Source organism: Gallus gallus, chromosome 5 (genome assembly GCF_016699485.2).
Source record: "Gallus gallus isolate bGalGal1 chromosome 5, bGalGal1.mat.broiler.GRCg7b, whole genome shotgun sequence".
NCBI lineage: Eukaryota > Metazoa > Chordata > Aves > Galliformes > Phasianidae > Gallus > Gallus gallus.
Window position 1 is genome coordinate 29,510,415 of NC_052536.1, and position 24,156 is coordinate 29,534,570.

The 24,156-nt window shown below is 39.4% G+C and overlaps 1 protein-coding gene across 2 annotated transcripts; it reads left to right on the top strand.

Annotated features, from left to right (window-relative positions):
* Positions 1-1,182: 1,182 nt before the first annotated feature.
* KATNBL1 (katanin regulatory subunit B1 like 1) lies at positions 1,183-16,769 on the top strand. Of its 2 annotated transcripts, none has more exons than XM_015287340.3 (10): positions 1,183-1,767; positions 7,327-7,454; positions 8,278-8,318; positions 8,662-8,941; positions 10,718-10,836; positions 11,007-11,057; positions 11,139-11,228; positions 11,776-11,865; positions 12,277-12,370; positions 13,897-16,219. In XM_015287340.3, exons 2-10 carry the CDS (start codon positions 7,341-7,343, stop codon positions 13,927-13,929), a joined length of 912 nt encoding a protein of 303 aa, XP_015142826.2. In that variant the 5' UTR covers positions 1,183-1,767; positions 7,327-7,340; the 3' UTR covers positions 13,930-16,219.
* The last annotated feature ends 7,387 nt before the right edge of the window (positions 16,770-24,156 follow it).

Genomic DNA, 24,156 nt, shown 5'->3' on the forward strand with positions numbered 1-24,156 from the left:
AGCTCTTAAACACAGAGTGGTTATGAAACTTTTGAGAAGAAACACTGCCTGAACTGAGGGCTCGAATATGTATCCATAGCTCATTTTTAGTGCTATCAATCAAATGCCACCTTCCAATAGCAGTGTTGTGCTATGTGCCAGTATCTTATAGACCATCTTGTTTTAAAGCCTGAATCATAAGCCAGAAAAAAAGAAAAAAAGAAAAAAAAGGTAATGTAATGTAGTCATCAATTAGATCCACATAGTCCTGGAGTTACTCAGACACTGAAGAAATGTTGTAATAACTGAGTTACGATTTAAATGATTTAAATTGACATGCTTAACTTAATGAAGAAAGGAAGTAATTAATCAAAGCTCCTCCCTTCTTCCCCCAAAACTGAGAGTAAGGTACACTAGGAACAAACATTTTGGCCAATCCAAAATGCATCTGTGTCAGGTACAGAGGTGGTCCTGGTTCTGCAGGGATGTCGTGCAGCTGCATGACAAAATACCACACTTCAGAGCAGAATTTATGACGGAAAGGAATGAAGTAAGAGGAGATGTAGAATAAATCTCACCTTCTCCTTTGTTTATTACAAAAACAGTCCATCTTTCCCACCAGCTTTATTTCTCATGTACGTCCTGAGAAGCTGTACCCCATCAAACAGAGGGCTGGAGTAACACCCAAGCCTCAGGGGCACAGAAGCAGTTTGTACTCAGCTATACTCTGCAGTCAGCGTGGACTTCCAGTTTTAGCATCTGAAGCTCGTAACTGTGCTGTGTCATTAGCTGCCTGCGGACACAGTAGAGATCAAGGGTTGCAAAGTTCCCGATTCAGTACAAATACTCGAGGAACATTACGCATCAGAAAGCTTTCCTGCGGTGAGCAACACCGGAATGCAGTGACGCGGAGCCAGCCTGCTTACTCACAGGCCCTTTGCCCCCGGCTCTTTTCAGGAGACGCTGCTGCGCAGCGCGAGGCGGAAAAACGGCGGGAAGAGCGAAGCTGGCCCTGCCGCGTGCCCGAGGGAACGGCGGTTGGGCACCACGAGGGACCACAGCGCCCCCCACTGCCCTGTGGCCACGCCCCGCCTCAGAGGGCCGCCTGTGGGTAGCTGCGGAGCGGCCGCCAGAGGGCGCTTTGTTCCGGCACAGCACGGCACGGCGCTGTCGGAGGCGGAGCGAGGCGGGGCGCGGCCCAGCATGCAGCGCGGCGCCGTTTGAATGGCGCAGGCTGTGGGCGGTGGTTCCCGGCTGTAGCTTCCCGTGACGGTCTCTCCTGTCGGCGTGGGCGGTTCGGTACCATGAGCGGCAGGTGAGCTGTGGCCGCGAGGGCCGCTGCATCGGGAAGGCCGTCTGCAGGGGGTCCCTTGCGGCAGGGCCCTTCCTCGGCCCGGCACGCGCCCGCAGCGGTGCGAGGCGGGCGGGCGGGCGGGCGGGGAGGGGCCGCGGCCGGGCCTTCCTCCGGCGGCTCTCCGGGGCCACTCGCTCGGGCCCGGCGCGGGGCGCCTCTCCGGGCCGGGGAGCCGTGCGCGGGCCGCCGCGGCGCGCGGGTGGGAGTGGGGCCGCCCTGCCGGGCTGCAGGGCCCTGGCGGCCTCCCCGCCGGTCTCGGCTGTGCCCGTGCGGGGCTCAGCGGGCGGCCCTGCGTCGGCTCCGTCGGGACTCCGCTTCGTCCTTTTTCTAAAACGACGGCGTCGGCTGGGAGTCAAAACTGGCGTGTGCTCTCGTAGGAGAGCGGCAGGAGCGCGGCGGGGTTGTGGCGCTGCCCGGGGAGGATAATAGTAGGGGTGAGGCCTGCTGACTGGGCTCTGCGCCCTGGGTGTGACAGATGCCTTACTGCAGTGGGGAGGAGAGGGAGGGAACAAGACATCTTCATTTGCTTGAGGAGCCTGCGTTAATTGCTGTCTTAAAAAGACTTCAGATCTCTTTTTCTGCTGTGTTGGAGTAGTTTGGCTCGTCGTTCAGTGTAGATCTAACAAACTCTGAAGCGTGAAACCAGTTAGAGAGACTGTGTGGTAGTTTTATCAGGCTTTTTTTGTTGTTGTTCTAGTAAGGTGCTATGCTTCGGAGCAAGGATGAGTCCATTATTTGCTTAAAAACTGCCTCTTTTTGGAAGATGAATGCTGCCTTTCTCACTGCCTTGGTTTTTGTTCTTCCCATTGTGTAGTTACAGACAGAGAAGGACAAGAAGGGTGGTTAGCCGTGCTGGGAGAATTAAGCGGAACAGATGGCAGGGAAGTGGCTTTTGGTCCTTGCTGGGTGGAGAAAACAAATTGTTTTAGTTTAAAGCTATTACTTCATTATTAATCAGTGCATATAATTTTGACCAAAATGTCAGTAACCTTACTCAACTGAATTCAAGTTAGCTTTGTTATTAATTCCTAAACTTTATAGCTGAGAACATTATGTTTTAAGAGTAGCATTAATAGTTATCCTTATACGAATGTGTTTACGTACATGACTATCCTGTCTTGTAGTGTTATAGTAGTTTATGTGAACTGTGTCCATAAGTCTTGCAACTTCTGTTCTTGATGCATTTCAGTTGGGATAATAAGGATGTCTTTTACTTGAATGGGTATTTATCTTGATCCTATGATAAGGACCTTGAGTTTGAATTAAGAAAGCTTTTTTTTTTTTAGATACTCTCAACATCTCATCATCAAAAGGCACGTAGGGTAACATTAAGTGTAGTGTACAATGCCATGTGATCACAAGCCGTGAAGTATAGGCTCAGGCTGCGTTCGGCTTTGTGGGGCTAGGTAGGTACCTGCAACTCCAGTGGGTTTGGAGGGAAAGGAGTTTTCCAGTGCACCTTTCTCAGAGTTTGAGTTTCAAATTCTTGCTGCAGACCAGGCTTAAACAGTGAATAGGAAAAAAATTACTGCTTTTGTTTTTTATGGGCGATTGCTTAAAGCTTATCGACAGTATTAATGTGAGAGCTTCAGTGTATTTCAGCTCTGCTTCCTATCTAACAGTTGTCAGATAGTGTTAACAGTGGAAGTTTTCCAGTCTTGCTATTCCTGGGGTGTTAGCAGGCGAAAATCAACAGGTAAAAAATATCTTTTTCCTATTGGAGGACTACTTCTATGATTCTACTTTCCAGTGCTCTTTAAAATCTAACATGCCTTTAAATTTTACTTCCATGTGCAGAAAATAGTGTGGTACTTTTACTACTATTACCTTTCCTGGATGAAAGATTTTTCTAGGAATTAATTGTTCAGTTACTAGGCTGTGTAAGGGAGTACTGTGCCCTATTCTGCCCCATGCCTGGATTTGTCCTCACTAAACTTCATTGAACTCTGACTTGTGGTCACTTCTAAAGCTTCATTATGACTGCTTATGACAGCAGGTCCTGAACAAATTCCATGCCTATGTAGTAGGAAGGTGAGCTTAAAAAATTGTAGCAATGTTAACTTGTTACTCAAGTAGTATTTCTTTACTGCAGATGTCATTGATGTTATTTTTTTTTTCCAAATAAGTCACTTCAAACTTGAAAGAAGCGGCCTGATGGGTACAGTTGGCTAAAATTGGTGCCCTGGTGATGTGTAAGGCTTGTCTTGTAGTGTTGCACAAAAACATTGCGTTGATGGTAATTCAAGGTTTTAAGGAATGCATTTCTTAAGATAGTTCAGTACATAACACTTAGTGAAATGTCAGTGTATAAATACAAAGATAAGTCTGTATAAAAAAATCTGTTTCATAATGAAAGCATGTGGAAGGATGTACCATCGAGAGACAGATGGATTCTGTAATATTTGTCAGTCAGACTTAAAATGAAAGGAAATGATGCCAATTTTACTCAATCTTCTACATCATAACATAGCACTAATTTATTTTTCTAGACAAATTACCCTTTTGGAAGTAAATTTAGAATAACCATTATTGGAGATTTCTCATACGCTTTTTACATCTCGCAATAATTAGTAAAATTACTTGCTGTTTCCTGGCTCTGTGATGTGTGCCAGCTTCAAATGCCTTCAAAGCAGGCACCTCCTCTCTGTGCCGAGTAAGAATTAATTAACTTTTCCAGCTGATTCAAATAAGGATCGATGTTGTCATCCTTGAGAATGCGCTCTTGATGTAACGTGAGGGGTGGAGGAGAATCCCCAGAACATCTGTGATGGCTGATGTGCATGGAATGCTGTAGGGAAAAGGAGCTTTTAAGAATTCTGGCAATGGACAGGATGGGATGAATGATTCTTCTGGAGGCTATTGCAGATGACTGAAATATAAGTATCTCACGTTTGTTTTGCTGTCATGCAAGGTACTTGAGTCTGTGCACTGTAAGAAATTCATGCTACGTTAAAAACAGGTGAAAGTTACATAACGTGCAAAGAAAAGTTTGTCCCCTTCTGGGGGCCATGCCCAGAATGTCGGCCGATGGGAGGGAGTGGCGGTGTTTGTTAATACTTGCCTTTGACAGCTATGTGCTTGGAAGCCATTTAGTGCTGCCTTCCTTCCCATGGCTCTGGTGTGATTTTAGAGGTGTACTGCAGCTGGGTTAGGTCAGAGTTTTGTGGGGGATATATATTTTTTTAACAATTAGTGCAGTATTATTGCTGCTAGGAGAACTTTGTCAAGGTAACATCTAGTGACTGGGTAGGAATAACCTGACTTCCCATTACACGCGGTTGCTGTTACACTAGTCCTTCTGTTTCCTGAACACTGAGGAGAGAGAGAGGGGAGGAAGCATTGTCATCTGCTTAGAAAAGTCCTTCACAGAAGGAGAAAATGGGTGGAAATGGAAGCTTCTCAACATAATGAACTTGTGCATTTCTGTTCAGATTTACAGTTGTCATAAAGTATGCTGCAGAACAGTTTAAGCTTGTGTGTTAAAGAGCTAAGGCAGAGCTGAAGAGACTTCATTTTATCCTTAGTTTATTTTTTAAATCATTGTAAAGCACAGGAGTTGCATTAGCCTTAAGAAATAATATAGTAGGCTGTTGGGAACAAATATAGTTAGCTGCACTCACGATAACAGAATTGTCAGAAATTATTTGATCTGGTATAAAAAAAAATCTAATGCCATTTTTAAAATTCTCCATATATATACATAAAAAAATAGCAGTGGATGGCAGTGTCTGACTGCTAGAATATATCTGATAGTTCTCTTGACTGCTTCAATTTCCCGTGAAGCCCCTCTCATTCCCCAGTGTACACATTTCTAATTGCTGATCAATGATCCTTATGGAGCACTGAGCAATCTGGGTGATCTAAAGCAAACTGTCATATATTCAGATCTTATTGTATGTGGTAATTATTAGCTCGCAGCCTGTAATTCTCTTTGTGAACCCAGAATTTCCTCACGCCTGCGGACATAGATGCTTTGCTCTACATTCACCCCCTAATCTTTGTTTCTGGTTATTGTTCATCATAGTTCTTCTTTAATTTGTCAGTTAACCCTCATCTTTAGTTTCTGGTATAACCTGGTATTGCCAACAGCCGCCATTTATCCCCTTCATGAGGCACTGTATAAATATTTCAAACTACACAGTTTTTCTGCAGAATTCCAGCAGCCTTCACTGTGGGAGCTGCTTATTGCACTTAGTACTGTTAGGTATTTCTCCATGCAGAAACTTTCTCTCATCAGTGGGTTGCTTAATTTCTCAAGAGACGTCAATGAGGGACTTCTGGAAGCTTTTTTGGAATCCCAGCTGTGATCTGTCCTTTAGCTCTTCTATATCCCTTACTGTACTACTTTCTGCAGACGTGCATCACGTGTTCAGAGGTTGCCATTAATTTTTCAAGGCCGGACTCGGTGAGGTTGACTCTTTCCCAAGACATTATTTGTATCTACTAATTCCATTCTTAATTGCATTGTTTACCAATTTGTGCAACAGAGATGTCACTGAACCTTCCTTAAGGCCATCTTTAAATACTGACTCTATTTTCCTTTAGGCACACTGGCAGCTCTGCAGGAGAGATTCTGTACCTCTTTTAATAACAGCTATTTCTTCCGAGGTTCATACAACTTTTGGATGTATGCCATCCATTTCTGTGGGTCTGATGCTGTTTATTTTGCTCATGTTCAATTCTGCTTCTTTGTCTTTAGATATCCCCAACAAAACCAGTTAAACTTGAGAGACCACCCTAAACTGTAAGACAGTGAGCCCAGATGTAAGGATTTTACTTCACTGGACGTTCCTTTGTGTCTGATCACGGGTTGGCCCTTTGGGATTTCTGTTCCTGGCCTCTAAAGTGGGAGTCCGTAATCTTACGTTCTTTTCCTGTTTCAGCTGGAGGCTTCGTGCTCTCTCATCGCATTTTAGCAGAGCAGAGAATCCTTTTCACTTTTCTGGGCACGTCCAGCTTTATGTAGAAAACTTATCTTTCCAGTTCAGATATTTTTGACTCAAGAAAATGACTCAAATACTGAAGCCAGATATACTAAACCAGGATTCCTTGTTAAGATGTTTTTCTCACCTTATGCTGTTTTCCACTTTTAATTAGAATGCATTCCAGTTTATCAGTGTTGTTTTATACACTGGAAATCAACTTCTTTCTTTGCATGAAAGAGGAGGGAATGTGAGATGATTTATTAAACAGGCAAGTAAGAAGTCACTGTTCTGCACAGAGTTATAAGTTGTCATTGTCACAGCGATAGTCATAAAAATATTCTTTAGGAATTGAAGTGAAGGACCTTCTTGGATCTGACAGGCTGGTTCTGTGGGATTTAACTTCAGTGGCAGGTGGTCCTCCCTGTTCTTCTGGAGTGCTACAGGAAGACTTGCCTCTGTATATATACAGGTCATCTGTGAAATACAATTTTTTGTTTCACAAGTAATACCCAGGTGATATACTGAGGAGAAGCTGTGGGAGGGAATTGCCAACCAGTTAAGGGGAGATGTCTAACACTTTTTTATTTACTCTGGTGAAGCTTGCCTTATTCCTGAAAACTATGAGGTATTTTTATTTTTCCGTCTTTCCTCATTTGGAAACAATTGTGAGCAACTATAGTTCTTTTGATAGCAGATGAAATAGGTTTGGAGGAGAATTCTCATGAGTAATTTGTCTTATTTTTTTACATGAATTCTTCCTTGTATGGTACCCTGCAGTGCAGGTGTACTGAACTGATCTGTAAACAAGATCTGTGTTTCTTGGGGATGGAGGAGAGGGATTTTTTGCTTTTTGTGGGAAACAGAAAGTGGGAATTTTGAAGTGCTTATCAGAATGGTACTAATAAGGCTCCTCACTAATGTTTGCTGAGCAGTAATGTCTTGATTTATATAATTGAAAATCTTGCAAATATTTGAACTATTGTAACTGTATTTGTTGGTTGTATTTGAAGAAAGCTGACTGAATGTTTTACAAAATATGACCTGAGATAATCTTTCCCTTGAAAACAGGGATTTGAGAGATTATGGCATCTGAGGCTCACAATGCTAAAAAACAGAAAGTATTGCATATTGAAGGTCGTCCTGTTGATCTCCCCAGAAAAGCAATCTCTTCTTCCACTAAAAAGATCATGAAGGAGGTAAGGTATTTGTGTTTTCCAATAACTGAAGTAAATATTCAAACGAAAGTTTATAGCTTTGCCCTGTCTAGAACTGGAGACATAGTGGTGTTGAGTATGTTTTGTGCTTGTCAAAAAGTTTTCCCTTATTAAGAGATGGTAAATCCGAGAGTTGGGTAGGAGAAGCAGTTCTGAAGACATTGAAGTTTAGTGTAAAGATAAACATTTAGAAATTGATATTCAAATTGTTAGTTAATTTTCAAGTGTTTTATGAATCTGTATGGCATAACTCAAATAAATTTTGTTAGTCCTTCAGGATATTAACAATCTGTGCAGCCTAATTGTTATCAGGGTGCTTATGTGTTTCCTGTTAGCGAATCTAGGATAATCAAGTTGGTTCTACCTACATCAACCTTCATTTTTTTTTTATGCTGTGCTTTGGATAAATATTTTCTGCTGCCACCTTTCCTAGCATCTGCTAATCTGCTGTATTGTTGGCCATTAAATGTATATGAGGGACAGGTAATATAACTTAGTCATCAAATTCCAGAAGCTTTTTTATAATAGTCACAGTTTTTAGTTCTCTGTCAGTCTCTCTGATGTCACAATCCTGCCTCTTCCAAAGACTCCCCAAACCTTTAGTTGACCGTGGTGTTGCAAGGACAGCTGTGTGTCTGTGTATCACTGTGAAATAATTTTCAGAAATGTTAGTGTAGCTGTGCTTCAACAGAATAGAAAAGGTGACTGGGAAGGAATCTGTGGTACATTTAGTCAATGATAAAGCAGTGATGCTGTCTAAATCTTTTTAGTAACAGCCTGTCCTTCCTTTTTCCCTTTCTCCCAGGATAAGAAAGCTCCAAAACAGCTGGCTTCATACACAAACAGGTAGGAGGGTCTTGCTGTTTAGAGTCTGAGGGTTCAGGAGGGAATGAAGCAGGGAGGAAGAATGGAAACAATGGAACAATGGAAAGTCTTAAATGTGCCAACAGTGCTTGTTATTTGTCCGTTTCCATAATAATAAGTTTATTTTTAAAAAAGCAGGAAAACAATATTGGTGGAAGATATTATTTCTGATAACCTGGTTGTCATGAGGCTATGTGCTGAGGGTAGAATGCTGAAGAAGACTCTAAGTTTACTGCTGAATTCATAATGATGTATTTTACCTCAATACAAAGTGTTGACTTAGGTTTAGAATTAGCTTTACTAAAATACTCGTGTATTTTTGCAGAATAACAGTTGGAAAAACGGTGACCAGTCCCCTGTCTCTCTTCAAAGCAGTACATTGCAAAAGAAAAGTCCATTGTTACACTGCAAAGCCTTGTTATAAGAGGAAACAGTTCCCTAAATCAAGGGGCTGTAACATGGCAAATAAAGAAAATGAACTGGCTTGTGCAGGGAATCTGCCAGCAAAACTGAATGACAGTCGTACACACTTGCTGAATTCTGGTGACTCTGGTTCATCTCAAACAGAAGGCCCCTCTTCCAAATATAGTGCATTTTTTTCAGAGGTAAGTTGAGCTTAAAGAAATCTGGGTGCAACATAAGTATTTTTAGTAATTTTTGTATGGTTAGCTGTGAAAATTTTTTAATAGATTAGTTTTCTTTACATACAGATTGGCTCAGTTTGTGATTTGCAGTCCTTATTGCTCAGTAGACTATGATCCAGTTGCCAACAGCAGTAGTCTTGCCACTTTATTAACACAAACTTAGATATGACATCCCAGTCTAATTTCAGATTGTACCAGCACCAAGTGAAAAATACTGCTTTGGCTGGCTTAGATTTCAGGACTTAAGATGCATGGCCTCATTTGTTTTTGAAGGTATGAGTGTATGGATAGGAATAAACTGGTGAGGTTGGATGGGGCTGTTTTTAATAGCTTTAGCTTGGTGCTAATGAAAGCAACTTAAATGATTATATAAGACTGTTCTTATAGAGATTACTTAAGGAAACCCAAATGCTTGCAGAGCTTTTGAAACTGGCTACAACATCAGATTGATATGAAATAAATGTATTTTGTGACAGGGCTTTCTAAGTCCTTTTCGGTTGAGGTTTTGCTTTCTTTCAGTGTAGATGTTTTAAACACCTGCAGGCCTCGCTAGGTAACAAAGTGAGTCATGGCAGAAAGCATGACATGTAAGACTGCCACCATACTGTCTCTTCATGGCACCCTCTACTTATAGTTCCATGAAGAGAGTGCTCTGGAGGTTACAAGTCGGTGGTACCTTTAAGCCCCATTTAAACAAAACAGCTAGGGTAGAGAGGCTGCATGATGGAGAAGAATAAAGAAATTGTGGAATCACAGAATGGTTTGAGCTGGAAGGGACTTCTAAAGGGCCTCTCTTTTCAACAGCCCTGCTATAGTCAGGACACCTTTCTGTAGATCAGATTGCCCAAAGCCCCATCCAGCCAGGCTTCAAGCACCTGCAGGGATGGAATACCCACAACTTCTCTGGGCAATTTGTTCCAATGCTTTACCACCCTTATAGTAAAGAATTTCTTCCTGATATCTAACCTAAACCTACCCTTTTACTTAAGAAAAAAAAAAAAACCATTACCACCTTGTCCACTGTACTACTTGATCAAGTCTCACCCCATCTTTCTTGTAGGCTCCCTTTACACTGGCCTTCTAGTACTTAAGGTTTCCCCAAAGCCTTCTCTTCTCTAGCCTGATCAGTCAAAAACTCCCTTAGCTTGTCTTCTCAGGGAAGATGTTCTAGCGCTCTGATCACCTTCATTGCCCTCCTCTGGACCTGTTCCAACAGCTCTATGTTGCTCTTATGCGAGGGGTCCCAGAGCTGGATGCAGTACTACAAAGTGGGCCTTACAAGAGCGGAGTAGAGAGGATCAATCACCTCCCTCAAACTGCTGGCCATGCTTCTTTTGATGTGGAGCAGGTGATACGATGGACTTTCTGGGCTGCAAACTCATGCTGCTGGCTTATATTAAATATTCTCAAATTGATAAGTATTTAAATAAGCACTTCTCAAAGTTGGTGAGGCTTACAGGTTAATGCTTATGAGCGCTCTAACTAGCTCTAATTATTCTCTATTCAGGTGTTTGCAGACCTTATTTTTGCAAATTTTAGGTGAAGTAGAAAGTCTGTTGGTGCCTTGTTTGAAGGAAAATCTGTGTTCTAAGGCTGTTATTAGGAAAACTGCTAATCATGCAGGTGGTAAAATATATCTTCATATACTCCAGCATTGCCATACTGAAGCAACTTATTGTGTCATTGCTGACTACTTGCCTTGCAGTAAATTTCTTCTGTATTCTTAAAAACATACAGGTTTCTCAGGACCATGAAACTATGGCTCAAGTTCTTTTCAGCAGGAATCTGAGGCTGAATGTTGCTTTAACCTTTTGGAGAAGGAGAAGTATAAGTGAACTGGTAGCCTACCTATTGAGGTAAATTTGATTCTCTTTTCCTCTATATTCTTAAAGTGGTAGCAAAAACCAAATATGATGCAGTCTTGTAGGATCTCCTTAAATCTTGTAAATTAGCAGTAATTACTTATTAAAGGAAACACAGTTCAACCTATGCTCGACTAGTGACACTTTATCTTCCATGTTTCCAGGATACAAGATCTCGGAGTTGTAGTAGACTGCCTTCCTGTGCTTACAAACAGGTACAAACAGGAAGTGGGACATGTGAATGTACTATGCCCACAGTGAATATCTGGCACTTCTGAAACATCTTGTTTTTTAAGTTTACAGGAAGAAAAACCATATATTTCAGTTGGCTGCTGTGTAGATCTTTTGCCTTTAGTGAAATCACTACTTAAAAGCAAATATGAAGAGTAAGTATCAATTTCAGATGTGTAAATGCTATTCCTTCCTGGCTATGTGGTACCCATGTGTTTAAAGATATTTGGTCCTCTGACTCATCTTCCCTCCTACCAACCCTGCCTTTCCTGGGGAGACACCTACCTAAAGGAGCTTCCATATGAGCCTTCATATTGTTTTTAATAACATTCAGATGTTTAAATTAAAAAAAAAAAAAACTTTTGCAGGGTTAGTAACCATGGGGGGGAGTTAGTTTTTGACTTCATGTAGATACTGTCATTCCAAATAGTAAAGCACAATGGCAGCAAGTTTTCAGCATGTTCTATAACATGAAATCAATACAACTTTTAGATATACCATGAACAATCTCTTACTACTTTTTAAGAAGAACTTCAGTTTGCAACTTAGAAAACAAGAACATAGGCAGTTGTCTAAAATTGAGAATTCGTCTAGGTTTGTCTTCCAAAACAGAAAATGTTGCTTTTTAAATTGCATTCTTGCTTGTATGAAGATATTAGCTGACTTGTGGATATTTGAATTGTGTTAAATATGTTATTGCAGATATGTGATAGTCGGTCTAAACTGGCTTCAAGCTGTAATTAAAAGATGGTGGTCAGAACTATCTGCGCATAAAGAGAGGGCAGAGGATGGGTGAGTATAGTGATAGGAAACATTTCAGTGTTTCTGTAGCTTATTTCATCTCAAAATCCCTATTAATGCTGATCAACAGGAGCGCACCTTTTTATACAAAGGAGAAATTGATGCTGATAATTTGAAAGTAGAATTTTAAAAGCATTAAAGTTCTTTAATTGTCAAGTCACAGGTGGTATTTGGAAATCTGCTAGAAAGATTATCATTCTTGTATTTCTCTTGCTTTTAACTTTTAACAAAGAATATAGTCATTGTGGTAGTAAGTGCTGCAGAAGTAAAAGAAAAAATCATAAACTCAGATCAATTTTTAATACTGCATACAGCTTGAGTTTTATTATAAAACCTCTGGTTCAAGCAAAATCTGGGAAACTGTAGTATATATGTTAAAAACTATTATTGGTTGTTTTTCAGAAATATGATTATTTTAAAACAACAATTAAGTGAATTATGGGAACAAGAACATCATCTTACTCTGGTTCCAGGATATACTGGTAATATAGCAAAGGTAATACAGTTGTTGAGTAATAAGTATAGCTATACTATTTATACATGTAGTATTCCTCTTACTGGATGCAATTTACTCTAAACTATTGAAGGCTAGAACTCTATCAGCTGTTAGAGTATTTTTCACCAATGCTCAAGTATAGTGCACAGTCTTTATAGAAATATGAAGTTCTAATAGTAGTGTGGTTTAGAATGCTGATGAATTTTTATCTTTTTTGTCCTTTATAAAGTATCTCCTTAATGAAGTTTAGTAAAATACTAAATAGTAATAAGCCTTAGAATGTGCAAAAAAGGGGTTCAGATAAGTAAGTAGACTGTGAAGGACAGATGTTTTCTTTAAAATCTGTTGTACCTCATCTATGTGTGATGCAGCAGATTCTGTCTGGCAGTGGTGTTAGCAGTTGCATGTTAAGTGACAACGTGCTGAATTCTAAATCTTTTTCTGGCCTAATGCTTAGGAACTAGTGGTTTTTTTTTTTGTGGAGGGTGGAAGAGTGGCTCCATCTGAAGTGAATGCCCTCTTTGCCTTTCTTGGCATACTTACAGTATCAATACTATTTGTGATGTCTGATGAATACATGATTTGCTGTGTGTGGTACACATCTCTCCAAAAGGCTGTTTTCTGAGGCTGGGCACCAAAGGTTACACTGGGCAAGAAACCTCCTCCTACTGGCATGACTTGAGACAGGCAGGGAATGAGCCAGGACATAAAGCAGCCATTTGGGTAGAGTAAACATGAAAAGAATTTAGAGATTGCCTGCTTTATTTCTGTGTGTTGGAGCTTTGTTAGATCTACAGTTACTTAGAATCTTACAGTGCTATAGAATTTGTTGCATTGGTGTATCAAGCAAATAAGTTTCGTACCCTTCTGGGACTGCTCTGTTTCCCTGTCTGGAATTTTGATGCCTCTACAGGGTTAATGACAGACTTCTTTCAGAGCCTCAGACAGCTGATATGCAGAAGAATCAACTAGATCTCTACTGGTGGAGCAATCTGAGCTTTTAGTATAGATTGCCCAGTTCTTCTGATGGATCAGCGTAGCAGTTACAGCAAGCATCAATTTTTCCTCTGAGATTCCTTCTGTTCATTTGCCTCCTTCTTGATGTTCACTAGAATGATCAGGTGCCCTTGGTCACAAACAAGTCAGGAGCAAAGGAATAGTGTAAGAATGTTGGAGGGGTGTAGGGTGGGTAGGAAGAATGACTCTTAAACATGCTTCATATACATAATCTCACTAAATGATGATAGCTTTGTATCCTGCCATTGGTGTTTGTGAAGTGAGCAAAGAAACGCTAAGTTGATGGCTTTAGACGATTAGTCCCACTGTGATCATAAGCATAGCATTAAGAAATTGTTCTTGAAAACATGAGCAAAAGAAACAATCCTGAACTTGTGGATATTCTGAAACTTGACTTAAGCATAATTCTTATATTATGGTCCTGATTGATTAACCTGTCTCAGACATACAGTTGGTATTACAGCAGTAGGTAATATGACAAACACTTTGTCCTTTTTTTTTCCTTCTAGGAAGTAAATGCTTATTTATTACAACTATGCTGACACGATTGAGAAATGATGTGCTTATGTGGTGAAACGATCCCCTAAAATGTTCCTGAAATACGTACTATTTCTGAAAGCCTTCTGAGAAATACTGGTGGAAGAGAACTGAACTGTCAAGCTGTTTAATGAAACCACTAATGAAATCCTAACAATCTACTTCACATTGAAGTGGAAAAATGTCTAGTAGGAGCAACTTTTACTTCAGTGAGGTGAAAGTGCACTATGAAAACTGTATACCTTTGCATTTGGGATTCATTCAGTTACTCGGTATTCACTGTTTTCCTACAGCATTGCATAAAAAGATGAATTCAGCTGGTTCTGCCATCTTGTCTGACAGTAATAAAGAACCAGTAAGAATCAATGAGAGCAATCACAAGAACTCAAAAATGCGCAACTATCTTCCAACTATATTAAAGACAACTCTGAAATGTTCAATTATTTCTTTGTTTTAATTGAAACTAAAGACAGTTTTTGTTTGCACTATTGAAAAAGTATACAACAAAAATGCCTTAATTACTGGTGTTTGAGAAAGCCAATATGTTGAGATGTAAGTAGCTATTGTATGTTCAGATTGTGATGGAAAAACTGCTACAAAAATCAGGGTTTCACACTGTGTAGTTGTTCTTGAAACATTGCACATATACAAAAATTCATGTAAGACAAATAATATAAATACCTGAAGTTAAGCTTGGATAAACAGTTATTACAAATGTGAGCAGAATGGTGAGTATACCTAACAAATGTTTTTTATATTGTATGTGGATTTCTAACATATCTCGTTCTGTATCATTTAAACTACATGCAAATAAGTAAATATATTAAATGTATCTACTGTTTTCTTCTCAAGTTCATAAAAATAATTTCTAGAACAACTTATTCCACAGTACTTTCTATTGTAGATATTTATATCTATTATTTGTGAAATGTTTACAGCCAGACAAGGCCATTGTAATTCAAGTCACATCCTTCATATTCTACCTCCTTTAAGAAACTGACAAATAGCTTTGCAAAATCAGTCAATTACGAACCTGATTTAATGATGTCAAATTAGTACTACTTGAAAATGGAAAAAAAAAACCCAAACACAGAGGCATTGAAAAAACTATCAACTTTTACTCTGCTACTGCTGTCCTTTGCTATTTTAATTTAAAAGCTATACAATAGCAGTTCTGAGGGAGTTTTGATTTTTAGTCTTGCTTCCATGTTTCTATCTTCTGGTTAGGAAGCATGCTTTTCCAATTTAAATCATATGAAGTGCCAGTTTTTTCACTTAAACAGAAATAGAACACCAAATCTGCTTTCTAAAAAATGAAAAAAAAAAGTGATCAAGTATTTAGAAGAGTTACTTTCATGCCTAGCATTAAATGAATGCACTTTTACTGAAACGTCAGGCAAAAAGACTAGCGTCTTGTGTTAGTTTTTTTTTTTTTTTACTTTACAGATGAAACGAATGAGATACAAACTCAAGTAGTGGTCAACAGCTTTAGGCCTCCTGTTATTTCATTTGTAGTTTATATTCAATTTATACATCATTATTGCTGATTTCTGATGACCAATTAGAAATCTGTCATCAGAACTTGGTGCTCTTCGGTTATTAGATTATTCTTTAAACCATCAAATGTTTTGTGCTGCAGGCCATGAACTACAGGGAAGAATGTTTGAGACATCCCAAGATTGAAACTTTGACTGGGACAATCTCCTGAGATATACATAGCACAACGTAGCTGGAATTATGTGTAACTAGAGGTATTTCACACTGCAAAGATTTTTAAGGCAGAACTTAGTGTTTCTCAGAAAGTTTTTTCTGTCAAGTAAAAATTGAACTGTAGTACAATAATGTTATTTTCTTTCATGTTCTTTGGAGCACTGAAATACAAAGCTAACAAAAGCTTGGAAGGTAACTGCTGGAGCTTTTAGATGGCTCCTCAAGGAGCATACTGTAAAGGTGGTGGAAACTCAGTTTTTAATTTCTCCTGTTTTGTTTTTTAATAGATAAGGTGAAAAAATTCATGGTCATATAATTCAGATACTACAAGAAGTAATCACTAGTTATAATGAAATACTCTACTATTCAAAAACTCAACTTAATAATAGATATGAACATGTAGTCTTATACTGAATTCTACGTATGGCCATGGATTTAACAGTATATAACCGTGGATGGTGCTTTTTTTAAATGGCAAGATAAGATTGTCTTTAGGATGATTATTGATGAGTAATAAAATAATGCATTTTTTAACTGCCAAAAGTTGTATTTTGACAGCATCAATAATACAATATTAAACATGAAGTCATTAGTATCTGTGCCTTATTTAAAATGATCTTATTTGTTCAGAAAGCTTTTACTTGAAGAGTGAACTAGGACTTCCCTTTCCCCTAAACTGAAGTTACAGAAGCTTTCTGGGAAATTGGCTCAAATTTAAGATGTTTAAATATTAGATAAATATTAATAAAAATATATATAAATGTATAATTTAACTGTCAGAGTTTAGGCAGTGCTGAAGAATGGAGTCTGAAAATGGTACCTCATTAATGAGCTGGGTATGAAGAAGCTAGCATGACTTAACCATTGTGTACAACCCCATTTGGAAGGAGTCACACCTGTTTCATAGTAAAGAGTATTCTGCAGTGGAACACCCTATCACAGGTAGGTGCTGCAGTTCAAGTCTACGTAGTAGTGCTGACAAGTCGTTAGTGGTATTAAAAAATTAGCATTCACTTTCCAGAAGCTTATCTTCTGGAAGGAGGCATAATTTAAATCATCTTAAGGCTGCCTTATTGTTATCAGAATCTGCAGTTTTTAATTCCTTGGGAGAATAGGAAAGGCAAAAAAAAAAAAACCAACAATCCAAAACATCACTCCATGTTCTCAATTGTGACATCAGTTCCATTACTTTCTTTTGTGTATCCTAAGGTAACTTGTGGTTTTTTTCTGGCATCTGAAGTAGGCACATTGTACTTTATGTATTGCACTGAAGAGCAATAAAATTTTTGAAGACAGATGCTAGTATTTTTTCCTTTCTTGAAGAAGTGGATGTTCTTGTATGTAAGATGTTTTGCATAAGAAGGATTCATCTTGCAACTTAGATATAGTTGCTTTACAATGTTCATCTTGATAGGTCTCCCAGTGTTACAAAAGACTGGATATATGGAGATCTGCAGCTGTATTTTGTCTCCAGTCTTCTGGTGCAAAGGGAAACAGTCATATGACTCAAGCAGCTATTTAAAAGTACAGTGCAAGCCACACTACTGGTGTGAAGTTACTCCAACCTTTGAACAGTGCAAGTTCTGTTTGTGAAGGCACTCGGGTCTTGCATGGGGAACTTACATTGAACTGTTGTTCCATTAGAGGAAGGGGGGGGGGGGGGGGGGAAGCAGCTCTTAATAGCTTCTACAAATGTCAGACTAGTTTAATATCTGTCTTTAGTCTACCTTCCTACATGATAGTAATTGTAGGCTACAGCTAAAGAATCACTGAGATAATAATGTGAGTGTGCTTTAATCCATTATTTTAATTCCCTGTTAATTGTTTTGTTTTATGCCTTGGAATGAGACTAAATGCAAGTATTTGTCTCCTCTTATTCTCCCCATACATGCATTTTTCAGCATTTAATAATGTTATCTCTTCCTCTCTGTAGTCTAAACATACTGTATCTACTGTTGAGTTGAGGGAGGGTGAAAGTTGACAAACTAAAGGTAAGAATATGAAAGCTATTGTTAAAACTTTCCCTCTTAAGCTTTCAACACAAATATCTGCTAATCGAAGTGGACATTCATGGCTAAACGCTTGAGTCTGAACTTGATTTTCACTCTAAATAACCATAGCTGCAGGGTGGTGGGTTTTTTTCATTAAGGACTGAGCTGTACTCTGATACCCACCTGTAATATGGGGACAGGGTTATGGTACTGTCACTTAAAGTGGAAATGACCACAGACTTGAATATTGTAGGCCTACAGTATTTTTGTTTCCATAATGGTGATAGTTTTGTAGCGCATCTCTTTATGTAGACTTTAACAATGTAATTGGTGACTTCAACATGAAGTCTGTTGCTTTCAAGTTGGATGTGGCACATCCTTGTTTCTGATCGACACAGATCCCTGATTTAATTCAGATGCTGTTTACGTGGAGTGGTGTGGGGCAAATAGACACCAGCAGTCAGTTGCCCCATTTCAGTGCCTGTATATTGCTGTAACAAGATGCAAGAAAGCAATTTTTTGTTTTCCAACAGTTCTATTTTTTCACTCCTTACTGCTAAAGCCATTTGAATTCTCTTTGTGAAGTGGTAGTCCCCAAAACACAAACAATACAAATTCTTGTATAAATATGTACTGTGTTTACGTCAATCATGCTGTTCTGTGCATTTCGGAAGGAGGCTGTTCTCTCTATGCTTGACTTGGAAGAAACAAAGCGAATAGATTTTAGAGAGATTGCAACCATTTTGATTGTTACTTTTTGTGAGCACTCTATGTGTTGTGAAACTACTAAATATCAAGATAGTGTTACATTCCAAGGCTGCCTGCTATTGTGGGTGTGTTGGAATCAATGCACACCCTAGCATCATATTTTAATGCGAGCTGTAAGCAGTTTCAAATATCTCTTGTAATTTAGGTAGGTGGTTCTTTTCCAAGTTGTATTTTATCAGTGTAGCTTCATTTTCAAAAAGTCAGAATTATATTTGGCTCTTTCAGTTGTTTTCAGATATTCCATGAATTGAAAGCTGTAGTCAGATAGTTTAATAAACATCTTGGCATCAGAAAAATAGCCAGTATTCTGTGCTAACAGGTTTTAATCGTGTTGCTCCATTGTTTTAAGCAAGCTTATCTCTTCTGCATATTTCTAAATATATCTAAATATTTTCTCTAAGTGAAATTTTTAGGGAAGAGTAGAGGAAGATTGCCACTTCCAGAGAAATGCTTGGATCTAAATAAAGAAGTTGCCCAGATACACTTTTTCATAATAACTGGCTCTACAGCATTACCATCAGGTTGTGTTACCATGTGTGAACGAGCTGTTCTGTTTCCTGTTTGGTCTAGATAAGAGCAGAATGTTGATGCTGGAAGGCTGAAGTCTTAACTCCTGGTGCAAAGAAACCAAATGCTACTTCTTTGCTGGTGGAACTGCTTAATGAATGCAGGAATGAACAACTTGCATGTCTTGTTTGGAGAGCACAAATAGCTTACTTCTTTTTATCTCTGCTTATGGTATTTGTCAGGAAGCCAATAGGCTCAGATGTTGTGTTTCTTTAAAATAGCATTAAGTTTCTGACTGAAAAGGAGCAGGAAAAAATGCTTGATTTTTCGTTACATTGTGACTGTGTGCTGCCTAATGCTCCAGCTGGAGGAAGAAAGTAAATAACATTGTCAAGGTATTATAAACGATGACAGGTGTTGGTTTCATTGTGCAAGCAGTGATTTTGATTGTTACAAGATTCTTGCCATTGTTAATAAAGTAGTAAACTAAAGTAACACTGGAAAGTAACTGACAGGTTCTATTCTGTTCTCTGGTTTTTACTCGAAGTCTAAAAGCCTGACTTCTTAATTGACTGAAGTTGGTAATTATTGTCGAGAGTTATTTCTGGAGTAATTCTATGCCAACAGCAAATATTAGCATTAAGTATAAGCTGGGTAGTTAGTTGTCCTGCCTCTTAATCTCCTGCTGTTTGGGCAACAGAGCAGTGCTGCTAGGGGTTCTGCTAAAAGCGTGTACTACCCTCAGAAGCAAACTGTTTTGTTTTAAACGCGTTACAGAAATTCTGTCTGCCTGAAAAGGGTGCCTGTGCTAGTTGAAGATTCATCTTTGATGTAGGAAGTGTTTCTAGTCCTATGTGACTAATTCCATTACAGTGAGGCACTTGAAGAGGGAAGGTTGGAGTCTTGGTGCACGCAGAGCAGTCTCGTTTCTTCCCACTTGCTGCTCTTCCACCCCACTGACGTGTTGGAGCACATCTGCTTGGCAGAGTTCCCAGCTCCACATCAACCTTGTCACTTATCCAAGTGAGAACAAAATGCCTTCATATTTGGTACGCCTTGTTTCCCAAGTGATGTCTTGTATCTTGAGCCTTCCTGCTTCTTACTGTAAATCAAATCAGCTTAGGGTCATTTAGCTGTAAAAATATAGGGAATATAGAAGTACAGTGCTTGCGCTTGTGATGACAAATATGTGAATGACACCACTTTGTTTAGTCCTTACATTAATACTGGAGATATGGAAGGATGCATATTAATATAATGGCTGTATCAATTACCAGGTTTAAGTCAAAATTGTTGTATTAGGAGTGTTTGTATGAATATAAATGGCATTCAAAAATAGTTCCTTGACAAAGTAGTAATTAAAAATGCCCATAGTTCTGAATGCTTAAGTTGGCAAACTTTGAGAAAAATCCTGTTTCTCTAACTGGTGTTAGAGTAAAACCATGCTGCACAGTGGTGTGTGGTTTAGTTTTTGGGTTTTTGCTCTTTATCCACCTTGTCTTCCCCTCTAAGTACAGGATATTAAATTTGTTCATATCTTGAATTCTCATTTTTGTGAGCTTATGCCTTCCACTGTTTGACTCCGTAGAAAATGATCAGGGATAAATGTAGTGAGGATGTGTTTAGCGTTCTTTTTCACAGTGTGCTGGGTAAGCATGCCTGTGGAGTCATTACTGTGCAGAATTCTCTTCTACACTTCTTTCTGCATTTATACCTCTCCTGGTGGTGTGTCCCTTAACATCTGTGAAGGGATTCTTTCCATCTCAACTCCTGATTTTAAATAGAAACGTGTTATGTTTCATCGTTATGAAAAACTGACTTAAAAACTAACCCAAAAGCTAGAATTCATTCATCCCCAGCATAAAGTCATGCTGTGGTCAGATGACAATAAATGCTGCCACCCTCTTTCCTCTTAAAAAAGAGACATAAGAATGTGCATCTGAGGGTTCTCCGAAGTTAGCAGTCAGCTTTCTAGATTGCTTGGCTGTTTGGTGCGTGACCTCAGCCACTTCATTCTGCAGGGCTGTAAATAGGAGAACGCCCTTGGAGCCGTCTTTGGAACTGGCAGCTTGCTAACACTGACCTTCACCTTGGGGACTAACAAGGAGTATCTCGCATTTCTGGATGCAAGCGTTGTATGTATTTCTGATTCTTTGGTCAGCCTGCCAATGGTTTTCTGTAAGGTCTGGAAAATGAGAGTTTAACCTCAAGTCTGGTTTGCATTAAACAGTTCTGAAATCAATAATTCTGTCTGTGAAAGATGACAAGACCTCTTTCTCCATAAATCACCAAGTCTTAACTGTGATCTTAGTAGGTTTCCATGTATAGAAATCTCTTTATCCACAGTTCTTGATATCCTCATTAATGTCTTTTTTCTGACAAAAGGATTGGTCTGTGGTTTCTTTTTAATATGCAGTTAATTATAATTAAGCTATGAAAATAGTATAGTTTTATAGGAGAGCAGGTTTTTTTTTTCCCCTTACCCCTGAGATGCATCTCCAAGACGCTGTCGGCCCGGAATCATAGTCAGAACTTGAACTGAATTTAATGGTCTGAAATAGTATCTTACCTGGTGTTGAGGAGCATCGCACTTCTGATGAAAGTGTTGTCTGTATACTGCTGCAAAGCTAACAATTGAATTTTACCATCTCAGCAATGAGAGACATCAGTGAGAGGAGGAAGAACTAATTTGGATGGCTCCAGCAAGCCCTACCTTTTGCTCCCGCATTCAAGGTTGAGATAGTAGGAATATAAATTGTAATTTCTGCCTTAGGGAGCGCCCTAACAGCATCCGCTGACTCTCATCTCCTTTACTCTTATGGCACTACCAGCAGTCAGCCATGGCGGGGCTGTGAGGTATGTGGAGTGCCTGCAGCATGGCTGTCAGGTTTGTTGTCGTCAGTTTGCAGCTCTGTCAGAGCTTCACCCACCCAATGATTCTGCAAAGGAAGGAGACACTATTGCTGAACCGTCCTCAGGATTTCTTCCTAACGGAACTTTAGGTGATATTCTGAATTCCCATCTAATGCTGTGTCCATCATCCAGTATCTGTTTTTATCTCCTGTACTTGCCTCTTTTAGGTCAAGGTGCCACTACGTACTTTTGTCTGCCAGGAGATGATTATCATCTGAAATTCACTCACTCAGACTTAATCTCCCTACCTTTTCCCTGTCACAGAGATTCTCCAGCCAGATACCTGGCTCTGTAAAAACCTGCATGCCAGTGTGTCCACCTGAGCTCGAGCTCTCTATGGCCTCTCTGGACCTTCTACTCCAGGTACCTATGCTGCTGCCATTTAAAGGGCTAATTGTTTTCATCAGACATCATGTTATTTTATTTATTTTATAAAAGCATGGTTTTTAGGAATGAGAAGGTCGCTGGGGTATTTGGTTTGTTTGCTGTGTCCTCCCCCTTTACTAAAAGAGCTGTGACCCAGGCCTGTAGTTTACTAATGTATATTTTTAAGAGTTTGTTCTCCCATGATTCTTGCATGAACAAAGAAGTCCTGGCAATTATTTCTTTTTGCTTCTCCTTTCTAGTGCTTACTACTTTCATGTGTCAACATTCAGAAGCAGATCGTCACAGCTGTGCAATGCATATCTAAACTAACCACTAGATTTTCTGTCACCTCACATTAATGCCAATTGTAAGATGCTTTTCAGAATTTTTCAGGCTCAGGGGAAGGTAAAAGCGTATCTGTTTAATCCTGCAGCAAGTTTTCTGTGGTTCATTGTTGTTTGGTTTGCCTAAAATAGAAGTCCTAAAAGCAGAATCCAAAATTGAATTCATTACTCCTGCTGTGCCTAGCAAGGCTTTATTGGCCCCGGATCTCACCAGATATACAGAGCTTCCCTGAGGAGCCTGTTGTCAAATATGCTTACAAATGATGAAAGCAAATAGCTAGAGTGGGGAGAAGGGGCATTTGAAAGTGACTTATGGTACTGTTTTTTTCCCCAAAATTTGCAAAGGGTTACGCAGAATATAACAATTACCCAGTCTTACGTAACTCAAAATAATAAAGAGAAGAAAAAGCCTCATAGTCACAAGATTTTATATTGCAACTGGAAGGATTTTCTATGATAAGGCTTGCGTTTTCAATCCAAGTGCATAACTTAGCTCAAGTTACCTGATGAGGCTCTTATTTACCTCTTGCCTAAGATTGCCGTAGCTTTATTTAAATCACACAGGAAACATGACAACTACTTGCAAAATTACCAATCAACCTGCTTTAATGAAGCCATCGTTTAACACATTGAATAGCAATGTAACAGCACATAGAAAATTAGCTTGTTTGCCGTTGGTTAATGGTAGATAATGCCTCTAATTCACTACAGTGTTCATTTGAGCAGTTCTTTGACTGGTAGTAACCAGTACTTGTCACGGCGAGGCTTCATTGGCTCTCATGACTCAGCGTTCCAGCCAACACAAATAGGAATGCACCTGAAACATAAACAGGATTCTTATTTAGCTTTCTCACAGTGCAACAGGAGTATAAAGTGCCTCCAAGTTACTTCCTTCAGCTAAACGGAGCTAAAATGTAAGTGTAGAAGGCTAAAAGTTGCTTATTTCATTAAGAGCTTTAAAATAGTTACAGGGATCACAGGCCAATACAGTGAAATACAACAATAAAGTCAAGCAATCTAGCTCTTATTTAAGAGCTGAATTCCAGAGAGGCAGCAGCTGGTAAGCTCCGTCAGGTTACAGCTGTGCACCCTAAGGTTGTATATGTCTGCATCAACTATCTGCCTTGCACAAAGAAGGTGCTTGCAGGGCTACTTAAGGCCAGGAACTGCCATTCTCAGCTTCTTAGGAACAGCCAGAATGTGTTCATGAAAAAGTGCTTGTATGGCTTGTAATGAAGCTGACAAGCAGTAAGAGTAACTAATGCTTCGAAAAAAGCAGGGCACTGCAGAATCGATTCTTCATTTCTGAGATGAAGAACTAGCTAAGTGAATTCAGATCTGCTGTAATGTTGGTTTGGGCTTGTACTGGTGTTTTGAGAATGAGTTGAAGGCTAAGCTTTGCTCGTAAGGCTTTTTCAAATAAAGCGAGCGTGCAGGTTTTGTTTCTTTCATAGTTAGTTTGAATCCAAATTTGCTAGCAGTAGATACTGCAGCAGTGTATGTAATGTATTTAATACACCAAAGAGAATGTTTGTCATCTGGAAAGTGCTGATCTGGCTCCAGCTGGACTCTTCTTTAACTCCCACTACAAAAATGTATTAAAAAAAAAAAAAGAGTGGGCTTAGAAATGGTG